We start from the raw sequence: 24,900 nt of genomic DNA on the forward strand, positions 1-24,900 counted from the left end.
CAATTTCTCCTGCTCTGTCCACATTCACACTACTACTGATTTTAAACTTGCTCCAATTAGCCCTCTGCCTCCACTCTGTTTCTAGTATTTAACCTGGGCTCCAACCCCACCAGTTGCTGCTCTGAAGTGCCGTTTGCACAGTCAACAGTTGCTCCTCTGTTATTGGGGTTCAGTAACGCCAGCTGCTCCCCTGCTGTGTGTGCGGCAAGTCCTCCACTCAGTTTCTGGCATTGACCCTGGGCTCCAACACCGCCATTTGCTGCACGGAAGTGCTGTCTGCACATTCAACAGTTGATCCTCTGTTATTGGGATTCAGTAATGCCAGCTGCTCCCCTGCTGTGTGTGCAGCAAGTTCTACACTCTGCTTCTAGCATTGACCCTGGGCTCCAACACTGCCAGTTGCTGCCTGGAAGTGCAGTCTGCACAGTCAACAGTTGCTCCTCTGTTATTGGGGTTTAGTAATGCCAGCAGCTCCCCTGCTGTGTGTGCGGCAAGTTCTACACTCTGCTTCTAGCATTGACCCTGTGCTCCAACACCACCAGTTGCTGCCCGGGAGTGCTGACTGCACAGTCAACAGTTGCTCCTCTGTTATTGGGGTTCAGTAACGTCAGCTGATCCCCAGCTGTGTATCTGGCAATTTCTCCTGCTCCTTCCACACTAAGACTACAACAAATATTAAACTAGCTCCAATTTGGCCTCGACCTACACTCTGCTTCTAGAATTGACCCTAGGCTCCAACACCGCCAGTTGCTGCCTGGAAGTGCCGTCTGCACAGTCAACACTTGCTGCCATGTTATTGGGGTTCAGTAGCGTCAGCTGATCCCCAGCTGTGTATCTGGAAATTTCTCCTGCTAAAGGGAACCTGTCCCCCCCAGGCATTTGTAACTGAAAGAGCCACCTTGTGCAGCACTAATGCTGCATTTGGACAAGGTGGCTCTTTTAGTAATTCTCCTTGCACACGCTGAACTAAACACTTATAAAATGTGCCCCCTCGTACCGTGAAAGTCCCGGAGGCACGACTTTCCTTCCTAATCAGATGTGTGCAAGGACTAGAGATTGGGGAGCATCTGCCACTCATTATGGGTCACCTGCCTAGTGTTCTCTACTAGGTACCTCTTTTAAGGACCACTGTGTGTTAGTTCTCATTAACATTGAGTGGCAAAACATGATTAGTTCGTTTTATTGTTGCTGCGTTGCAGTCTTTGGTGCATTATGTTAATGTTCTCAATGTTCTGTAGAATATTTTCCAAGTGACACAATAAAGTTTTTGATCGTTTACTGATCCAAAATGTGCTTATTAACTGGAGGGTGGTTTACATTCTGTAAATTCAACAAAATAAATCATACTCATCTGTTGTCACACTATCAGCAGTTGCTGTGTGATCTTTTGCAGAATCTGAAGTGATCATATCCTTTATAGGATAGTATGAGTATCTGAGGTTGTGGGTTGTAATAATAACCTAGGCAGGTTAACCATGCAACTATTTTTTGTTCCTTACAACAAATCCAGGTAGATGTCAAAAATATATTGCCCCCAGTCAATGTCCATGTACCCAGCATTAACAGTCTTTAAGAAAGTTCTTGAAATCCAGAGGACAGATTCCTCAAGAGTACCATGGTGATCCAGCCAAGCCGACAATCGATCTCCAAAACTCCATAAGCCATCCATCCTTGGCTCCAGGACCTCAGCCTAGATCCTCTCGCCTCAACGTCACTCCAACAACATTTTCTCGTGAGTCTCCTCAATACACCAAGCTGACCCCCAGAGTTGAGCCCGGTGTTCGGGAAGCATCCCCTCTCTCAAAGCTAACTGTGCCTTGGTGGGTGTGACTCACTAAGGCTACTTTCACACTGGCATTTTTTCAATACGTCGCAATGCAAGGTCCCCGCACCTTACAATGGGGCAGCGGATGCGCAGGAAAAATGCATCCGCTGCCTCCATATCCCTCCGTTTCACTGCTAGCGTCGGAACCTCGGCCCGTCGCAGTGCGTCCGACGCTAGTGTGAAAGTAGCCTAAAGGTACCTTCACACTGAGCAACTGTACAATGAGAACGACAACGATCTGTGATGTTGCAGCGTCCTGGATAGCGATCTCGTTTTGTTTGACACGCAGCAGCGATCAGGATCCTGCTGTGACATCGCTGGTCGTAGCTGAAAGTCCAGAACTTTATTTGGTCGTCAGGTCAGCGTGATTCATCATGTTTGACAGCAAAAGGAACGATGCCAGCAATGTTTTTTCACAGAGCTAACAACCAGCGAGAACGATAAGTACGTCACTGGATCGCTCCTGCATCGTTCTGGAGTTGCTGTGTTTGACATCTCTACAGCGACCTAACAGCGACGCTCCAGCGATCTAGTTTAGGTCGGATCGTTGTCTATATCGCTGGAGCGTCGCTAAATGTGACGGTACCTTAAGGCTGAGCCCCATCACCTGGGATTGCATGTGAAACCCCCTGTGGTGACGGCTCTCCTGGGTCTACTATCCTCATCCAAACAATAGACCCAGTGGCTGGGAGAACAATGGCCTGAGACCCTGAGATACAGATGAGATTAATAGAATGATTGCTTTACATTAACCTTTAGCAATCTCCTGTCTGGCCTTAGGGTACCGTTACACTATACGATTTACCAACGATCACGACCAGCGATACGACCTGGCCGTGATCGTTGGTAAGTCGTTGTGTGGTCGCTGGGGAGCTGTCACACAGACAGCTCTCCAGCGACCAATGATGCCGAGGTCCCCGGGTAACCAGGGTAAACATCGGGTTACTAAGCGCAGGGCCGCGCTTAGTAACCCGATGTTTACCCTGGTTACCAGCGTAAAAAAAAACAAACACTACATACTTACATTCCGGTGTCTGTCCCTTGCCGTCTGCTTCCCGCACTGACTGACTGCCGGCCGTAAAGTGAAAGCACAGCACAGCGCGGAAGCAGACGGCAAGGGACCTGACGGACACCGGAATGTAAGTATGTACTGCTTGCTTTTTTTTACATAGTAACCCGATGTTTACCCTGGTTACAAGCGAACGCATCGCTGGATCGGTGTCACACACCGATCCAGCGATTACAGCGGGAGATCCAGCGACGAAAGAATGTTCCAAACGATCTGCTACGACGTACGATTCTCAGCAGGGTCCCTGATCGCTGCTGCGTGTCAGACACAGCGATATCGTATGGATATCGCTGGAACGTCACGGATCGTACCGTCGTAGCTACAAAAGTGCCACTGTGAGACGGTACCCTTAGGTATGCATAAGATTCATCAAGAATGTATTCATTTGCTTGCTGTCACTGAATGGAAACATTAATTCCTGAGGCTAAACTAACAAGCAAGTTAATCTCTAATAAAACACAGCAAGAAATCTCAAATAAAACACAACAATAATATCGATGTAATCAGTGTTCCATGCATGAAAAAGTCTGCATCCCTTAGAGCCATGGACTCCTTGTGCATTAGTCCAACAGTCTTTTGTCCGTGGCAATCTCCTCACATACAGCACAGTTATCACTTCCCAGTGCCAGCACAGACCACGGAACAGCCTTCTTTGGATCCACATGGGTGACAGCAGGAGAGTATGATTTATTTTGTTACTTTACTAAACTATACTTTTTGCCTCAAGAAAAAAAGTGCCCTATAAGCATTATACTGTACAATATAGTAGAGGAGGGTGACAATAAAAACAATTAGACCAGCGCTGACTAGGGCCAGGCCTATCTTCCTACATTTGTAAGAAGAATTTGTTCAAGGCTATGCGCACATATTGTGGATTAGGCTTAGGAATTTTTGGTGTGGATTCTGCATCTCTTGGCAGAAAACGCAGGTGCAGATTTGTCACATTTTTTGGCGGATTTTGTACGGATTTGCTGTGGATTTACTGCGGATTTTTTGCGGGTTTACTACGTAAAAATGCTGCAGATCCGAAAAAAAAAGTGACATGCTACTTCTTTTCTGCAGCGTTTCCGCAGCGTTTCCGCACTGAACTTTTCGCACCATTAGCACAGCATAGTTTTTTTTACCATTGATTTACATTGTACTGTAAATCACTTGCGGATCTGCAGCATTTCTGCACTGCAAAAAATGCTGCGGATCCGCAGGAAATCCGCAACGTGTGCACATGCCCTTAGACTCAGAGTTGCACTTTACTCATTTACTTTTAAGTTTCTTAAAAGTTTGAGCACAACATGATTAATAAAATAATTGTTCCTATAAGAAATACTTTTCAATAGATTTAAAAAGGGCACAGGTTTAGAAAGTAAGCACTTACCAAGTATAATTGCTAATGTCAAATCATGCACTGAGAGAGAATAGCTGGTTTTCTGCTTGTTTTCTTATAGGATTTTCCACATGACTCCCCAAAGGATTTGGAAGTGTGGCATTGAATGTACCTTTCAACACTGTGTCCTTAAAGACTGGACTCATCTGCAGAAATAAATGCAGACATATGATAAACTACTTCAAGTAAAGATTCACAGTTCCATTTTGTTATTGGTAATACTTCCTATCAGGTGGAGATAACAGACCCAGCAAATTGCAAATTACTGTGCTTGCGGGAGTTTCCTAGCAAATTTAATTCATAGACAGATTAATCTCCATGAATTTAAACCCTTACCAACATCCTATGAACATGGATGGCACACATCGGTAGTGGTTGTATGAAGTGGACTCACGTTGCGAGCTCACTCCATACCCAGCTGGTAATGACTAACAGCCACTGACGAAGTTCTGCTCCGACTGCTAACGTCATTGTATGTGCCCATCAATTGCTATTACAGCAGGGGTCTGTTAAAGACCTGTCATTATGGAGCTTCCTTGAAACCCAAGCTGTGACCATGATTTTTATTATATACAGCAATCCTGTGGTATTGCTGTATATAGTACAAGCAATAAGAGGACAGGTTCAAGTAACTCAAGGTGTCTAAAACTTCAAATCAACCCCCACTTCCATAAAAAGGTAAGAATCAAATATACAAGCGGTATTGCTACATCCAGAATAGTCAGGTCAATCAAAATATAAAAATAATGAACCCGATCAGTAAATACCAGATAGAGTAAAAAATTCAAAATGACAAAATTGATTGATTCAATATCGCAGAAAATACTGTAAAAAGCAAGCAAAATGATGTATCTGTCCCAAAATTATATCAATAAAAAGATTGTCTCGCACAGTAAAATATAAGCCAAGGGTCTATCGACTTAAAAATGAGAACGTCTTGAAAAAAGGCAAAAAATTATTATTTTTTTTTAAATTCCTAATTCTTTTTCCATACTATTTTTTATTTTTTTTTTAAACACGAGTTTGGCATCACCATTATTATACTGATGAGGAGAATCATATTGCCAAGTTATTTTTACCACACAATGTACGCCATAAAAACAATTCAACACTCATTCCTCCTGTGATATAGGGGTGATCTTGGTTGCACTTGTTCCTCTGAAATGGCAATGAGCATTTATCCAGCATTATAGAACCTTGTAGCAGTATTAATGTAAAGTGAATATTCATGGGTCTTCCAATTTTTATTTGTATGCTTTTAATGCACTTTTATACATTTATGGTTTGGATTCTGAAATTGGTAGCTGTCACTTTGTGCATACACATTGAGGAAGTCTTATGTGTGATGTTGGATGCTTATCATCACCTACCTTTCCATGTGGGAAGAGAACGGGCCTATTGTAAATGCCACATAGATGCTTGACTGTACAATAAGGAGAGAAGCAGATACTCTGCAATATCATCTACAGACCACACAAGCATATAAGCATATAACTCACTTGACATTAGAAAAAAAGTATGGGTACATGTGATACATCATACTGCAGATAGATGTTATCCAAGTGCAGGTCGACATTCGCACTATTTAAGTTCTCAATCCTCTCCTCATCTGCACTGCAATTCTGCCATGCAAGAAAACTGTGTCAAACTAAAATGTCACTTGAATTAATCTCTAACAGTGTTTGAGCCAAATATCATTATCATAATCGGTCCAGTTCTCTGGCTGATGTAACCCCGGTCTTGTAGAGATACTGCTAGAGGCAAAATTTATATATATCATATATATACAGTGGGGCAAAAAAGTATTTAGTCAGTCAGCAATAGTGCAAGTTCCACCACTTAAAAAGATGAGAGGCGTCTGTAATTTACATCATAGGTAGACCTCAACTATGGGAGACAAACTGAGAAAAAAAAATCCAGAAAATCACATTGTCTGTTTTTTTAACAATTTATTTGCATATTATGGTGGAAAAAAAGTATTTGGTCAGAAACAAAATTTCATCTCAATACTTTGTAATATATCCTTTGTTGGCAATGACAGAGGTCAAACGTTTTCTGTAAGTCTTCACAGGGTTGCCACACACTGTTGTTGGTATGTTGGCCCATTCCTCCATGCAGATCTCCTCTAGAGCAGTGATGTTTTTGGCTTTTTGCTTGGCAACACGGACTTTCAAATCCCTCCAAAGGTTTTCTATAGGGTTGAGATCTGGAGACTGGCTAGGCCACTCCAGGACCTTGAAATGCTTCTTACGAAGCCACTCCTTCGTTGCCCTGGCGGTGTGCTTTGGATCATTGTCATGTTGAAAGACCCAGCCACGTTTCATCTTCAATGCCCTTGCTGATGGAAGGAGGTTTGCACTCAAAATCTCACGATACATGGCCCCATTCATTCTTTCATGTACCCGGATCAGTCGTCCTGGCCCCTTTGCAGAGAAACAGCCCCAAAGCATGATGTTTCCACCACCATGCTTTACAGTAGGTATGGTGTTTGATGGATGCAACTCAGTATTCTTTTTCCTCCAAACACGACAAGTTGTGTTTCTACCAAACAGTTCCAGTTTGGTTTCATCAGACCATAGGACATTCTCCCAAAACTCCTCTGGATCATCCAAATGCTCTCTAGCAAACTTCAGACGGGCCCGGACATGTACTGGCTTAAGCAGTGGGACACGTCTGGCACTGCAGGATCTGAGTCTATGGTGGCGTAGTGTGTTACTTATGGTAGGCCTTGTTACATTGGTCCCAGCTCTCTGCAGCTCATTCACTAGGTCCCCCCGCGTGGTTCTGGGATTTTTGCTCACCGTTCTTGTGATCATTCTGACCCCACGGGGTGGGATTTTGCGTGGAGCCCCAGATCGAGGGAGATTATCAGTGGTATTGTATGTCTTCCATTTTCTAATTATTGCTCCCACTGTTGATTTCTTCACTCCAAGCTGGTTGGCTATTGCAGATTCAGTCTTCCCAGCCTGGTGCAGGGCTACAATTTTGTTTCTGGTGTCCTTTGACAGCTCTTTGGTCTTCACCATAGTGGAGTTTGGAGTCAGACTGTTTGAGGGTGTGCACAGGTGTCTTTTTATACTGATAACAAGTTTAAACAGCTGCCATTATTACAGGTAATGAGTGGAGGAAAGAGGAGACTCTTAAAAAAGAAGTTACAGGTCTGTGAGAGCCAGAAATCTTGATTGTTTGTTTCTGACCAAATACTTATTTTCCACCATAATATGCAAATAAATTGTTAAAAAAAACAGACAATGTGATTTTCTGGATTTTTTTTTCTCAGTTTGTCTCCCATAGTTGAGGTCTACCTATGATGTAAATTACAGACGCCTCTCATCTTTTTAAATGGTGGAACTTGCACTATTGCTGACTGACTAAATACTTTTTTGCCCCACTGTATATATATTTGGCAAACTTTGATATGTTGTTTTTAATATGCTTTTTTCAATAAAAATTATATATTTTATTATTCTTCTTTGGTGGTAACAGTTACTCCATTTCTTTATGTTTCGTAGCATTGTAAAGTTTACACACTGTTTACTTTGTCAGTGTGCTTTGTGTTTTCTTTACTAACTAATGGATTTGATAATCATTGCCTAATTATACATTAAAAATATTTACAGTTGTGCTCAAAAATGCTCAAAAGGTTACGGTACATACCCCGACAGAATTTTTGTTTCCTTGACCTTTTTTCAGAGAATATGAATTATAACATCAAAACTTTTTCTCCACTCATGGATAGTGGTTGAGTGAAGCCATTTATTGTCAAACTACTGTGTTTTCTCTTTTTATATCATAATTACAACCCAAAACATCCAAATGACCCTGATGAGAAGTTCACATACCCCATTTCTTAATACTGTGCATGGCCCCCTTTAACATCAATGACAGCTTGAAGTCTTTTGTGGTAGTTCTGGATGAGGTTCTTTATTTTCTCAGATGGTAAAGCTGCCCACTCTTCTTGGCAAAAATCCAATTCCTGCAAATTCATGGGTTGTCTAGCATGAAATGCACACCTGAGATCTCCTGAGAATGGCTCAATTATATTAAGGTCAGGAGACTGAGATGGCCACTCCAGAACCTTCTCTTGGTTCTGCTGTAGCCAATGACAGGCTGACTTGGCCACAATTCCTTTGATATAATTTTGCATCCCTTTCCTATTTAATACATTTCAACCACCTTTTCTCATAGAACCATTGAGAATTCTTTTGCTTTACCCATGACTCACAATCCAGCATTTTCAGTGGTTGGATGAAAGATGCAAGAGACTTGTTTGAATCTCAGAAACTCACTCAGCTTTTTTGCACACACACTGCAAGCAAACAGGTCACAGGTGAGGATGTTACCTTTAGTAGCCATTCAAACTTATTTGTGTCAACTTCTGTGCATGTTATCATGCCAATATCACAAGGGTATGTGAACTTTTGATCAGGGTCATTTGGAGGTTTTGGGTTGTCATTATGATTAAAAAAAGAGAAAGCAAAGTAGTTGATAATAAATGGCTTCACCCAATCACTAACCATGAATGGAGAAAAAATGTTGGTGCTATCATTCATATTCTCTGAAAAAAAGCCAAGAAAGCAAAAATTCTGCTGGGTATGTAAACTTTTGAGCACAACTATATGTCTGTTTATGACTATGATATAGTCTCCATTGACAGATAAATATTACCTAGTTTATATTCACATTTCTTTCTAGCCGCACTGTTTATGCACTTGAATTTTTTATTGATATCATGTATGTGCAATTATCTTGTTGCAAATTTATTGTAACAACTTTTGCAAAAATGTGTTTATATTTTTGTTATTTGTGGTCACTAGACTATTATTAAATTGACATTTATCTTTACTTCTCCTTCACTGATATGGGTTTACTGAAGGCAAATTATTTGATGGTTTTCTTAATCATGAATTAATAAAACAGATTTAATTGTAAAATACTCTTATTAACATGCACAATTAAAAGTAAAGGTAACTTTTTTTAGGTTTTTATGGCACCTACAATGCGCTGTATTCATTTTGTGCTGCCTGACTTCTTTTAAAAATTATTGAAAATAAATGATGTTTACACTGCTGGTCAATGGTTTTTATAACCCTCCCAAAATCTGTATAGTCAAAAGTCAACTGTTAGTAAATAAGAAAAAAAAAGTGCTAAAGTTTGATAATTTGATTGTTTGTATAATGTTATAGAGATACTAATGCTTTAGACTGCTTTTTGTTTTTCGCTGTAGTAACCTATTTTGCACTAGTGATAACATAAAGTTCAACCAAGTTGATTGTAACTTTTTAATTATCTACTTAATAAATTGTCACATACTTATTTCCTAAAAACTGACGGTGGGTGCATTTCCTGTTTCTTTTCACAAAATGACCACTGACATTAACCCGTTCATGACGGGACCCATTTCCGTTTCGTCCTCCCCTTCTTCCCAGAGTCATAACTCCTTTATAATGATGGGCAAACCCCTGGATGCTCTGGTCTGGCGGAATCTCCTGAACATCTAAAAAAATGTTCAGTTCAGGAACCAGAATGATAACCGAACCCCGATTCAAATGAACATATGTTGCTTGCCATGCTAGCAATTGATTACAGCACAGAAAATGCAGGCTCTGATCAGCGGTAAGATTATTACTGGTTCAGATGACAGAGTGAGCCAGCAGTTGTTACTGGCGATAAAAAGTTTACCACCGGTCACATTCGTCAGCTTATGTCTGCTGTCACTGATAAAGAGTGAGAGCAGGTGCCGCTGATCGAAGTATTCATCAGCCAGCGCCTGTGCATTATAATTTTTTTTTTAAATGATGTGGGGTCTGTTCTATTTTTAATAACCAGCACTGGTGGAACTGAAAACAGAAATGGTGTGAAGTCCCCCTATTTTTGACAACCAACCAAGCTAAAGCAGACAGCAGGGGCTGATATTCTCAGGCTGGTAAGGGGCCATGGATATTGCCGCACCCAGCTTAAAAATAGCAGTCAATTATACCTAGTTCTTCCCACTTTCACTGTGGTGATGGCAACTGGGGTAATGGTTGTGTGGTTGATGTTAGCTGTTTTATGGCCTCTGACATCAAGCTCACAGTTTAGTAATGGAGAAACATTACAAACCCCATATTTAGATTTTCCCACGCCGTAATCCACGTCTGTGATATGTGGTTTACAACCTGAATAGTGCCATGATGTAACCATCCAGGTTGAAAACCACTTGAGCTTCAGTGACTAGCGGTGACATCATTGTTTTAATAAAAATTATTTATAGCACCTTAGCTCTGGCTGATGAATACATCCATAAGCAGTGCCTGCTCTTGTTGTTATCAACGACAGCAGGAGTAGGCTGAAGGGAGTAATACTCTTTCATCAGCCTGTGACCGGCGGTAAACATTTTACCGTTGGATAAAGCTGCTTGCTCATGCTGTCATCTGACAGCATGGGAATGACAGCTTTCTGACCTGCGGTAGTAATCTTACCTCCAATCATAGCCGCTGGTATTTCTTTCACTATCATGCAGATGACAGCATGGGAAACAACTGATGGAGAAGTGTGTAGGTGTTCGGTACTAACCCCAAACATTACTGTTTGTGTTTGCCCACCTCTACTGTTTTATTTTTATGCCACAAAGACATAAGAGGGCTTGCTTTTTTTGAAATGAGTTGTACTGGAAAAAGGTAAAAAAAAAATCCATTATGGTGAAATTGTGAAAAAAAAAACGCAATTCTGACATTGTCTGGTTTTCAATTTTTCTTAAATTTGACTTTGGAAATGAAAATTAGTTTCACATGTGCATTGGTGTGTGTATCAGTACACTTAAAATCCTTGGCTCTATTTCCACTTCCTACTGACAGAATCCCCTTAAATGCTCACCATCATTTGAACAAATTTTGCATTATTAATAGTATAATTGAATATAAAAAAAAATAAAAAACTATTTTAACACAGAAAAAGTAAATGTTTACTTTACCATTTAAAAACCACTTCCTACGATTCCCCCAACTTCCTCAACTAGTCATTCACTGTGAAAAACAGCTAAAAATTGTCTTGGTCAAAACAAGATGAACTGCTAGCTTAATGTAGTCTAAAGAGATGGGAGAATGGATAGAGCATAGTAAAAGATATAGGCATAGAGATATAGACCAAGCTTTCTAGGAAGTGTCTATTGTATCCCAGTGCTGGTTTCACAGCTACACTGCTCCAAACTGCTGTTAATACTGCTAACAAACAATCAGTAACTCATTTTGACTCTGTGCACTGTATATGAGATACATTGTAGTTTTTCATAGTTTTAAGGCTGAAGGTAGACACAAGACCGTTAAGTTCAACCTATACCTTAACATGTTGATCTATAGGAAGACAAAAACGCCATGAGACAGCTGCTAATTTTCAAATATTAAGGGAAAAATTCCACCCTGATTCCACATATGGCAGTCACACTAGTTCCATGGTTCAGTCAGTATCTATATGAGTATTCAGTCTAATTTACATAACCTGTAATATTATATTTATCAACAAAGACATCAAAGTATAGATGAATAGATTTGACAAATAATTGAATTCTCCAAATTGCATGGATTTTCTTGTGAAAGTCAATTCTCTGTGAATTGAATCTCTCCTATCATACAAACATCAGATGTAAAAAAGAAAAAAAAATATTCACCTCACCACTAAAATCGTAAGAAGTACCAGCACCAAAAAAATGCATAAAAATGAAGAAAATAATTAAATCATATAAAAAATGTTTTGGACAAGCATGTCTTCAATCATTAGCATGTAACACAAAACACAGATACATATACACAAATGATAGCTGAAATTTCCAATCATGGGGTAGACACATGAAATCTCCTGATTAATGTAGGAGGGACAATTGAAAGATAGGACAACTATTTATATACATAACACATCTCTGTGATGAAAGAGGATTGTTAAATCAAAGTCATAAACGACAAACAAAGAAAGCACAAGATCAATAGAAAAGCATGAAATCAGAGCATGGGCGTGCATTTAGTGACAGTATTCATTAGGCTTCTCTTAGAAGAACAGTATGGTGCCAGCCCCAACATCTCCTGGTTCGTTTAACCTGTTCTATACCAATTATTTTCAGGGAGGACATATTACCTTGATGAATATCTAAGAATTGTCTGAATAAACCAGAGGAAGACTGGTTGAGTTGTGTAGTTGCAGGTGTAGATATTCTCCGATATTCTCTTTTTCAACATATGTGATGTACAATTGTTATACTTTTTGTTGCAACTAGCGCATATAGCCATAAAGACAACGTGTGTTGCACAACAGTTGGTAAAGGATTTGATATCATATGTAATGTTGGTATTACTCAAAAGAGTTTATTTTTAACATACATTTGCGTAATTTGCACTTGTTATCACAGCATCTATAAGAACCTTTTAAATTAAGCCAAGCATAATTAGGAGACGTGTTGTTAGCGAAAAAGCTAGGAGAAACAAGATGTCCAATATTGGTGTCTTTTTTAACCAAACCTCTAACACCTCTGGATAAAATGTCTACCAATTTCTCATTCTTGTAAAGAATGGGAATGAGTAATAAACACTATATGGAGTTGAAAAAGTGCTGCATCCAGTATCAACTCATGTACTTTTTCAAATCCATATAGTGTTGATGACTCTGATATAACCAGACTCAAGTTAATATTCATGCCCATTATCATGATGAGAAATGGTGAGACATTTTATCTGGAGGTTGCTCCTCAGAGCCACCACTTTTTCCCCAATTACAAGCTGCATCACCTGGCCTCTTCACTCAAGTCAAGATTTCAGGCCTCAGTGATCACTGCATGTCATCTGTGATGTCAAGAGGTGCACTGCGCAATGAACACATAGGCCTGGGCACAGCCTTAAGTCCCCACTTAGAGTGAACCAGCTGGAGCTATAATAGCAGAAAGAAAAGGTTCTGAGGACCAGACATTAATCAACAAGCTGCATTGCCTGCTGCCTGGTCCCATTATTTCACAACTTCAGCCTGCTTACTCTTGGCACAGACTGCGAACCTTGACCAGGCATCAGAAGTCCCCTCCAAGGCTATTGCACGGCTAGAAGTCCTGGCCTAGAATGAACAGGCCAACAGATGCGAGAAGGGAAGAAGAGATGGTTTTGAGGACTGGATAGCGAGCAGCGAGAATTAGAGGTGCCAGACAGATAAGTATCGTTTTTGTTTTTTTTGTTTTTTTTCTTTATTTTGCCAGCTGTCTATGGTCCAGCAAAATGATAGGCAGCAGGCAACCATTTTGCTAAATAAACGCAAAGCGAATTTACAAGAATCCATATTCTCAAAATGTTCATTTTTTATACATTTGATGAGATTTCAATTGGATGAATTTGCTCATTCCCCCATCCTGGCCCTTCTTGAACTTTTTTAGTGAATACAATACAACACACCATACAGTGCCAGAGAGTTCTTTAGTATCACTGTTTGTCCATTAAAGAATCACCTTCTGTGCTAATAATGAAACATTTTCTCTAGACATAGTGGATACTTCTTTGGCATCAAAGCAGACTTAGGTGCAAAAAGATTATTAGAAAGTTGACTATACTGTCCTTTTATATATTTGAACATTGTAATAAGATTGCCCATTAGCCTTCCCTTCATCTTTCCTAACTGAATATGCTCAAGTTTTATAACTTGTCTATGTACCAGAGTCCACCCATTCCCTTATTAACTTAGGTCACTCTTCTCTGCACCTGATCTAGTTCATTATTATTATTATTATTATTCATTTTTATATACTAGCACCACATTGTACACAATCTTCTAAGTGTGGCCTGACTGCTGATTTGTATAAAGGCAAAACAATGTTCATTGCAGCCATTTTCCACCTACTAGCACAACTGAATATTAGAGACAACTGAATATTAAAGCTGGATACAAAACATATAAAGGCCTGAAATAGTGTTATTCCTCATGTACACACATAACAGCTTATTATATCTTGTCAGTAGAAATGACAAGTATGTTTTCAAGCTAAAACTTTAGGAGGAGATATCATACTTTAAGGAAGACACATAGAACTCAAGCTCTCGTTCACATCTGGTCGACATATCAGGCTATTGTGAAGTCTTAGCTAGGCTGTCTTATGTAATGAAAAACAAAGTACAGAAACCCATTCTACTTGCTAGTTGCATCAATCTTTATCTATTTTAGATTGTAACTGAAAAAAAAAATAAAAATGTGCTCTTTTCAGTGAGCTTTCACAAATTAGATGATCAATTACTGTATATAAGATGACTTGGCCAAAATTTAGCTTTATGTACAGTGGGGCAAAAAAGTATTTAGTCAGTCAGCAATAGTGCAAGTTCCACCACTTAAAAAGATGAGAGGCGTCTGTAATTTACATCATAGGTAGACCTCAACTATGGGAGACAAACTGTGAAAAAAAAATCCAGAAAATCACATTGTCTGTTTTTTTAACATTTTATTTGCATATTATGGTGGAAAATAAGTATTTGGTCAGAAACAAACAATCAAGATTTCTGGCTCTCACAGACCTGTAACTTCTTCTTTAAGAGTCTCCTCTTTCCTCCACTCATTACCTGTAGTAATGGCACCTGTTTAAACTTGTTATCAGTATAAAAAGACACCTGTGCACACCCTCAAACAGTCCGACTCCAAACTCCACTATGGTGAAGACCAAAGAGCTGTCAAAGGACACCAGAAACAAAGCCCTGCACCAGGCTGGGAAGACTGAATTTGCAATAGCCAACCAGCTTGGAGTGAAGAAATCAACAGTGGGAGCAATAATTAGAAAATGGAAGACATACAAGACCACTGATAATCTCCCACGATCTGGGGCTCCATGCAAAATCCCACCCCGTGGGGTCAGAATGATCACAAGAACGGTGAGCAAAAATCCCAGAACCACGCGGGGGGACCTAGTGAATGAACTGCAGAGAGCTGGGACCAATGTAACAAGGCCTACCATAAGTAACACACTACGCCACCATGGACTCAGATCCTGCAGTGCCAGACGTGTCCCACTGCTTAAGCCAGTACATGTCCGGGCCCGTCTGAAGTTTGCTAGAGAGCATTTGGATGATCCAGAGGAGTTTTGGGAGAATGTCCTATGGTCTGATGAAACCAAACTGGAACTGTTTGGTAGAAACACAACTTGTCGTGTTTGGAGGAAAAAGAATACTGAGTTGCATCCATCAAACACCATACCTACTGTAAAGCATGGTGGTGGAAACATCATGCTTTGGGGCTGTTTCTCTGCAAAGGGGCCAGGACGACTGATCCGGGTATATGAAAGAATGAATGGGGCCATGTATCGTGAGATTTTGAGTGCAAACCTCCTTCCATCAGCAAGGGCATTGAAGATGAAACGTGGATGGGTCTTTCAACATGACAATGATCCAAAGCACACCGCCAGGGCAACGAAGGAGTGGCTTCGTAAGAAGCATTTCAAGGTCCTGGAGTGGCCTAGCCAGTCTCCAGATCTCAACCCTATAGAAAACCTTTGGAGGGAGTTAAAAGTCCGTGTTGCCAAGCGAAAAGCCAAAAACATCACTGCTCTAGAGGAGATCTGCATGGAGGAATGGGCCAACATACCAACAACAGTGTGTGGCAACCTTGTGAAGACTTACAGAAAACGTTTGACCTCTGTCATTGCCCACAAAGGATATATTAGAAAGTATTGAGATGAAATTTTGTTTCTGACCAAATACTTATTTTCCACCATAATATGCAAATAAAATGTTAAAAAAACAGACAATGTGATTTTCTGGATTTTTTTTTCTCAGTTTGTCTCCCATAGTTGAGGTCTACCTATGATGTAAATTACAGACGCCTCTCATCTTTTTAAGTGGTGGAACTTGCACTATTGCTGACTGACTAAATACTTTTTTGCCCCACTGTATGTAGATTGTAATATGATTTTTATTTTTGTAAGAATACAAATTAAGAGACTTTCTTCTATAATAAAATGTGTATGAAAAGTGAAACAATTTGAGAAACAGCATGTCTAGTGGAAAAACAACTTGCACAACAAGTAAAAGACTAGAAGATGTTAATAGATTGCTCCAATATGTTATCTCTCACTCTGCTAATTCTTCTGGGATAGGAGTAGATTAACAAAGGAGTAGCACATCAGACAAGCAGAGATGGGAGCAGCACAAACAACTAATTGCACAGCAGAACACTTGTAATAAAAATTGACTAGGGGCAGAGAAAAGGTCATTTAACACTTGATTTTCTGCACATTTTACTGAAATACCTAAAGATAATGAGACACAAAACTCCAGACTACCTGATATAATTAAGTTTTATAACTACTGCAACTATCTTGCTATTACAATAAATTGTGTAGACCGCCAGTACTTAAAATCTACTCACTTATAAGTGAGTGCAATTATTTTCAATAACTAAAAATATGACCAAAATACTTTGACACTTATAATATAATTTTACAGCTTTCTTAAATGGCATTTATTATCTGTATCATCTAAATATCTAGAGCACAACATCAAGCAAAGACATAAACATTTTATGCATGCATACAATTTTACAATTTATCCCTTTTCCACAGCAGTCAATTTACGTTTGGCATGAGATCCATCATTTTTTATTTTTCCATCAATAAAGCTCATAGAGGGTTTGTTTTCTAAGTGACAAGTTGTTGCTTTGAATGACACCCATCACTTTATCAACTAATTTATTGAAAACAAAGAAAATTCCAGGTGAGGTGAAATGGTAAAACAGCTATTGATTATAGGTTTCTTTTTTTATGACGTTTATTGCACGGTAGAATAATCTTGCAAAATTATTTTTAAAGACAATAGCATTAGGTCAATAACAAACTTGTATTATTTTTTATTATTTCAGAAACACAAAAAAAATTGTTTTAAAAAAATAAGTTTTTGTCACCGTTTTTTTCGAGACAAATAACTTTTTTTCTGCTAAAGTATTTAACAAATGATTTATCTTTAAAGTTGGACAACCCCAAACAGTAAAGTTCAGGTTCTGTACCGAACACCTACTGTTTGGGCAAGGGCACCGAACACAGACTTTGCTAGGAAGTCTGTGTTATTGCTTGGGTTTGGCCCCCAAACAACAGGTGTTTCTCGCGCTGCCATGTGCATGACAGCGCAGCTTACACTGCTTCTGATCGGCGTTATAATCACTACTGCCGGTCAGACAACAATGGTTTCCATGTTGTCAAATGACCTCGTGAGCCCAGAGCTGTGATCAGAGATATAAAATTGACCTGCAGTCACTGGCTTCAGCTGATGGGACTACTGCTCCCATCAGCCTAAGCCTGCTGCTGCTAATATCAGCTTATGGGAGTATTCATCAGCCAGCACCTGCACTCTAAATAAATTAAAAAAAAAACAGCCTGGGTTCCCCTGTATTTTTGATAACCAGTCGTCAAAACTACAAAACTGATGGCTAGGGCTGCAAGCCTCAGCTGTCAGCTTTAGAAAGGTTGCTTATCAAGAATAGAGAGGTCCCCACATTGTTTTTTTTTAATTATTTTTTAAAACTATTGACAACCAGCCAAGCTAGAGAAGACAGCTGGAGACTGGTAGTCTCAGATTGGTAAGGGATCATAGATATTGCCCCTAGCCTAAAAATAGCGGCCCGCAGCTGCCCAGAAAAGGCACATCCATTAGATGCCCCAATTCTGGTGCTTTGCCCGTATCTTTCCAATTGCCTACTTTTCCCACTGACATGTATTTGGTCAGCATTTTACTTCAGTATGGATAAGTCAAAACCAGGAGTGGGTGAAAAACGCAGAAGTGATGAAGTGTTTCTATTATACTTTTACTCTGACTGTTCTACTCTTGGTGTTTGCTTATAAATACTGATGTAAAACACTTATCAATTACTGAATCTGTGAACATGGTCTTATGTACATTATATTATATTTTGTCACCAGAAAACCCCAATAAGCCAGGCAATGTCATTTTGCTTTCATATGCTTTAAAGGGGCCAAAAAGAGTTTTCGTCACAATTATTACGTAAAAATAAAATATTGCTAAAAGAGGACCAATCACCATATAAAAGTGGCCAATGTTGCTCTTATTTTCCTGCTGCTCTCCTGAGCATTTGTTAATTTTTTTTAAAAGTGCCATAGAGTTTTAGAGATATGGACCCTTTTCACTACTAATTGTTATGGTTTTTATCAAAGGGATATTGCTCATAAGATATTAAAGAAGAACAGCCTAAAGATAAAAAAACCATAAAACTTAGCATTAAACCAAAAGGTTTATATCTTTGGTACTGTATGATGGATTAAAACAAAAAGAAGAAAACAATACTCGGTAGCAAGAACAAAATATAGCTATGGGAAAAATTAAGAGACCACCACATCTAAACCCTGTCATGGGCAGCCCAATCTACAGACCTGAACACTATTGAAAACCTCTGGAATGTAATCAAGAGGATGATGGATAGTCACAAGCCATCAAGCAAAGAAGAACTGCTTAACTTTTTGCACCACATTCAGTGTGAAAGACTGGTGGAAAGCATGCCAAGACGTATGAAAGCTGTGATTATTCATGGTTATTCCACAAAATATTGATTTCTGAACTCTTCCTGAGTTAAAACATTAGTATTGTTGTTTCTAAATGATTATGAACTTGTTTTCTTTGCATTATTTGAGGTCTGAAAGCACGTTTTTTTTTTATTTTGACCATTTTTCTTTGTCAGAAAAAAATAAAAAATGTATTGCTTGGAAATTTGGAGACATGTGGTCAGAAGTTTATAGAATGAACAGAAAGAACAATTTACATCTGTTTACATTTTACTCAAAAATATACCTATAAAGAGAATAATCAGACAAACTGAACATTTTGCAGTGGTCTCTTATTTTTTTCCAGGGTTGTATAAGCACATGCTGGCCACTTTTGAGCTTGTGATAGGTCCCCCTTAATTTCTTGGCTTGATTTTGTTTAATAAATTCTGCACGTGTCAAGTGTCTTATTCTTTATTTTTTGTAGGAAAAAACTGAAATTTACTAATTCACTTTCAATGCATTTAGATGAATGTTTCTATTGCTCACATGACAACTTATTTAGCTTCAAAGAATTTGTCTCTTTCATCTAGTGGATTTGGCTTGTCTCTACAAGTCACTACTGACAGCCAAAGACTAGTGAGATAGTGTTCATCATAAATATGTAAATGGAGAATCTATAACACTGGTTGCCTTACATATGTATTTACAGAATTCTGTTAATAAACTTAAGCTTCAAGCTTCAGAAATCGGTTCTGAGAGTTTTCACGGAACCTTAAAACAAATACATGTAAACCAGACATACTTTATTTCATGATTCATGTAGCTTTAATGGCTATATCTTTTTTATTATGTTGTTTCTATATTTTATTTATAATAAAAAAAAAAAAAAAAGGTTCCTCACATCATGTTCTCATACACTTTATGCAGTATTAGCCCTCTGTGTCTGTACTGCTACATACTGGTTCATGCAGCTTTACATGAACACCCGAGCCTTACACTATAGCTGGTCCGAATAACTAAAGCAATTGTTACCATCCACCTCTCGTGTCTCCCCTTTTCCCCATAGTTTGTAAGCTTGTGAGCAGGGCCCTCACTCCTCCTGGTATCTGTTTTGAACTGTATTTCTGTTATTCTGTAATGTCTATTGTCTGTACAAGTCCCCTCTATAATTTGTAAAGCGCTGCGGAATATGTTGGCGCTATATAAATAAAAATTATTATTATTATTATATTCTTTTTCTTAGTAATCAAGAGAGTTTAAAGGGTTATTCCTAACATTAGAACTGATCATCTATCTTCAGGATAATTGAAAATGTGCAGATCAGTTAGGATTGGCCATCTCAGGAACTATACTCATTATCTCCAGGTGATCAGACATACAGGCCGGGGAACAGTAGACTGTGCCAGCACTTCCAGCAGGAGGCCCTAGAGGATGAAGTGCACTTCCTGCTGCACTGCAAAAAAATGATCATCAGTGAGGGCCTTACACTTCTAGAGACTCTCCACTCACTTCTCAGACTTTCCATCCAAAGGATGGAAAGGAAACTCTGCATCCTACTTGGGGAAGAGGAATCAAGGGTAGAGATTGACACCCATGATGTCACCACATGTCATAACCTGGGAGGAACGCAAGACCCTTGAATGGACTATTACTGCCCAAGATGTTCCCTCCAACATCCCATCCCCATAACTCCAATACCCTACAGGCTCACAATTATTTTTCTTGCTTTGGAAACACTAATTGTATTTTGGAACCTGACAATAAAGCCAATTTGAATTTGATCCATACAAAATTAACAAAGTGGTGTCACATATATGCATTTTGGAACCCTATTCTTTAGTCTTTAGATAGGCGGTCGCTAAACTTCACTTTGTCAGAAAACCATTTATTTTTCTTTAAGGTTAATTGTCCGTTAGGACATTTTTCATAAAGGGTGTCATTACTTTCTGTAGTTTCGCTTGGCTGTAATGTTTTCATTTTCTTTATTTTTTTACTTTAATATTTTATTTTTTTTAATACCTTTTTCGTCCCAGAGGTTCACATGACCACTTTGGAAAATATTTTTAGTTAGATTTGTTGTTTACACAGCTTATTTTTCTGATACAACAAGTTATATATCAGTGTAAGATACAAAGGAAAACACAAATGTCCTACTAATATTACAATGATTCTTACCATGCAATTGTCCGCCTAGCAATAAGATTACTAAGGCTACTTTCACAATAGCGTTAACTGCAATCCGTCACAATGCGTCGTTTTCCAGAAAAAACGCATCCTGCAAAAGTGCTTGCAGGATGCGTTTTTTCCCCATAGACTTGTATTGACGACGCATTGCAATGGATTGCCACACGTCGCATCCGTCGTGCGACGGATGCGTCGTGCTTTGGCGGACCGTCGGGAGCAAAAAACGCTACATGTAACGTTTTTTGCTCCTGACGGACCGCTTTTTCCCGACCGCGCTTGCGCGGCCGGAACTCCGCCCCCACCTCCCCGCACCTCACAATGGGGCAGCGGATGCGCCGGAGAAATGCATCCGCTGCCTCCGTTGTGCAGTGCGTTAAACGCTAGCGTCGGAATCTCTGCCCGACGCATTGCGACGGGGAGATTCCGACGCTAGTGTGAAAGTAGCCTTAGACAACATAGAGCAAGCAGCCAACCATCTCTGCTTGTTACTCATCATTCTTGGACTATTTTATAAATTTCTAACTGTGCATCATTATAAGATGAACTGTTTCCCAATTTTTATACTTGGGCATAAAAGCACAAAACTAAAGTCATATCAAATACAATATTTACATACAGAAATATTATGGCTGTATTGGCTATGAATGTGGGAAGTTGAAGCAAAAAAATTCTTCTGATGTCTGAACAGTTCAATATCAAAACTCCAACCTGAAAACAAAAGATTAAATTGCATACTTTATGGCCTACACATATCTAATTTTTGGAATATTTTAACAAATGATGGGTTTGTAATAATGTGTTTTCTTTTACAGAAATGTAGGAAATATATATTATGCCTTTTTATGGTATTTTTAGTAAGTATGTGTAATGCTTTCTTGAATCTGCATTGGTGTACTGTATAGGCGTGCATAATGTCTATATTTGTATTTTATGTATGTTTCAGTATATATGTGTACTATATATCCGTATATGTGATTTAAGCCATTTTCATCTCTCCTGAAGTGGACAGATGTATGTGGCCTATTAAGCCCTTTCTGACATCTGACATAATAATGCGATTGCCGCTGGGTGTCAACTGGTTCTGGAAGCTGACACCCGGCACTAAGTGCCAGGAGCAGTCACGCACCACTCCCGGCACTGTAACCCCCAAAATCATGCGATCAAATATGATCGCAGCATTCCGGGAGCCAGCAGAGGAATGTCAGCCCCTCTGCCTTTGGATTGGAGCCCCCTGACACGTGACAAGGGGGGTTCAAATCGCTGCGATGGAGACCCGATGTAGTCATGATGACATCCGGGCCACCAGAGCTTGGAAAGTTGATTGATCATGCGCAGTGCATGATCAGCAACTATCTCTGTTAGTGCAGAGCTGACAGAGCTGCTGCATCCCCATGCTCTGCAAGCAATCAGCCCACAAGAAATGATAGTCTCAAAGTGGGACAAAGGAAAAAAATAATAAGAAAATAATATAAAAAAAATCAAAAGATATTGTATCTATAAATAAATATTTGTATGGGAAAAAATATAGACAATAAAAGTACACATAGTTAGCATTGAAATGCATTTATAATCATACCACCGAACAAAATGTGGAATAAAATGCGATCAAAAAGGCGGATATAAAAAACATGGTACCACTGAAAATGTCTTGTCCTACAAAATGCAAGCCATGATACAGCTCCATCAGCGGAAACATTATAAAGTTATAGCTCTCAGAAAAAAGCTATGCAAAAATATGCATTTTTCTATAGAATTGGTTTTATTGTGTAAAAGAATCAAAATTCAAAACATAAAAAACTATATAAGTGAGGAATTTCTGCAATCGTTCTGATAAAAAGTAAAACTGCCAGATCAATTTTACCACACATGGAACGGCATAATCCCTCAACAAAAAAAGAAATTCCTGATTTGCTAATTCTTCTACATTCTGCCTGCCAAAAATTGTAATAGAAATCGATTAAGAAATATCATGTGCCTGAATAATAAATAAAAATGTCCACTCGTCCCGCAAAAAACAAGCACTCACATGACTCTGTGGGCCAAAATATGGAAAAATTATAGCTTTTAAAGTGTGGTAATGCATAAAAGTGTCTTTTAGTGTGTGACAGCAGCCAAGCATAAAAACTTGATATAAATCTGTTATCGCTGTAATCGTACCAACCCAAAGGATAAAGGATCACTTATACCACATGAGGAATGGCATAAAAAAAAGGGAATTACACTTACCGGTAATTCGGTTTCCAGGTAGTCCCTCAGGACAGCACCATGGAGGACGTCCTTCCTTGACCTATAGCGGGACAGGATCATAGAGAGGTTAAAAGGACCCTCCCACCTCCACCCTTCAGTGTTGTTTCAAAGTACCACCAAAGGATGGAAATAAATGGTCTAAACATGCCCTTACAAACACTTGTGTAATAAACCCTTTAGTGGCTCCATCTTAATTTTGTGCCATGGTGACCCAAAGGATGAACGATCTGCCAGTAGCTTAATCCGGTGCAAGCCTAAAAAGAGAACATAAGGGAGGGAACTATGGGTGCTGTCCTGAGGGACTACCTGGAAACCGAATTACCGGTAACTGTAATTCCCTTTTTCCATTACGTCCCTCAGGCCAGCACCATGGAGAATACCAAAGCAACTCTCCTAGGGTGGGTACAGAAGCCAGGAATCAAAGTCCAAGGCAAAAACCAGACTAGATGATATATAAATGATCTGAAACATCAGAAAAACCATAGATAAAGATAAAGATATCCGCAAAGAGAATCACCATAGTGTCTGATATACATCTATAATGGCCAATTTCAGTATGAAATGTGGTAAACGAAATAAGCATCAGAAGCAGAGCGTGAAATACACCCATTGTACTCCAATACTAATGAACCACAGCAAGTTAATTATTGTGATAGATACTTAGAGACACCGCAGCCCCAGAATAGGGTTAGAAAACCTTATTGCCCAGCAAAATATGGTGAAAATCACAGCCACCACAAAATGAGGACTGTACCGACCAATAATAAGCTGCATGTGCTTATAACACAGGACTGTTCCTTCATCGGTCCTTCAGGGCTCAGATTAAGCCTTGGTTACAGACCAGCTTAACATACTACAAGGAGACCTGCAGGACACAGGCCCTGGACTGCGGGAAGATCAAACCAATAACAGTTAGTACCTGGATAATGGCAGAGCTTTGGGATGTACGCACATTACTCATCCAGGAGATCACGTCTATTCCAAATCCTTAGATGTCTAACCCCAAGTAAGGGTTATATATTGTTGAAACTAAGGAATACACCATCCGGCAGGTAATTTTTCCTGCCATTACCAACGTCGGGCTTCTCATTAGAAGCGCTGAAAGAAACGTGGATAATCACTCCTGTTTTACTTGGTGTTAGACACAGGGAGTCTGGACTCTGAATTGATGAAGGTGGTGCTAGTAAAATCTTCCGACACCTGAAATTATTCGAAACTGCATTTATACGAGTCGTTGGTCCAGACATTATAAGTATGTCGACTTATTTGTCCATATCTGCATATATGCACATACATATCCCAAGAGGCAATCTTCTCAGGGATCTTTATACACTCAGACTGCCATTGTGGGAGTAACCATAATCCATGGCTAGAGAAAAGTTGGTTTCTTCCTCATCACAGAGGGAGATTATCTACTGTGAGGCAGTGAGACTATGGGGTCTTAACCGTAAGAGCCCTGGATACAGTTTCATTTATCTTAGGAGCCGCGAGTATGGGATCCTCTGCCACACGAAAGTGCTGCTGCTTCACAAGGTACAGTATGGGATCCTCTGCCACACGACACAGTGCCGCTGCTTCACCACAAGGTACAGAAGGCAGTGCTGATGTCCGTGGTAAACAAAACGCAACAGACTTATGGGACAAGAATCTGTCTGATTGCCAAATGTGGAGTTTGGGAAGGATTTATAATAATAACAATAAACTTTATTTATATAGCACCA

General features: G+C 39.5%; 1 protein-coding gene across 3 annotated transcripts in view; it reads right to left on the minus strand.

Annotated features, from left to right (window-relative positions):
• The window catches only part of STPG2 (sperm tail PG-rich repeat containing 2), a 1,447,347-nt gene that overhangs the window by 26,189 nt on the left and 1,396,258 nt on the right, over positions 1-24,900 (minus strand). For all 3 annotated transcript variants that reach the window (XM_069743604.1, XM_069743605.1, XM_069743603.1), the window contains one exon: positions 4,267-4,421. In XM_069743604.1, the coding sequence (XP_069599705.1) occupies positions 4,290-4,421 (132 nt within the window). In that variant the 3' untranslated portion in view covers positions 4,267-4,289. The remainder of the gene's footprint in view (positions 1-4,266; positions 4,422-24,900) is intronic.

This window comes from Ranitomeya imitator, chromosome 1 (genome assembly GCF_032444005.1).
Source record: "Ranitomeya imitator isolate aRanImi1 chromosome 1, aRanImi1.pri, whole genome shotgun sequence".
In the NCBI taxonomy this organism is placed as follows: Eukaryota; Metazoa; Chordata; class Amphibia; order Anura; family Dendrobatidae; genus Ranitomeya; species Ranitomeya imitator.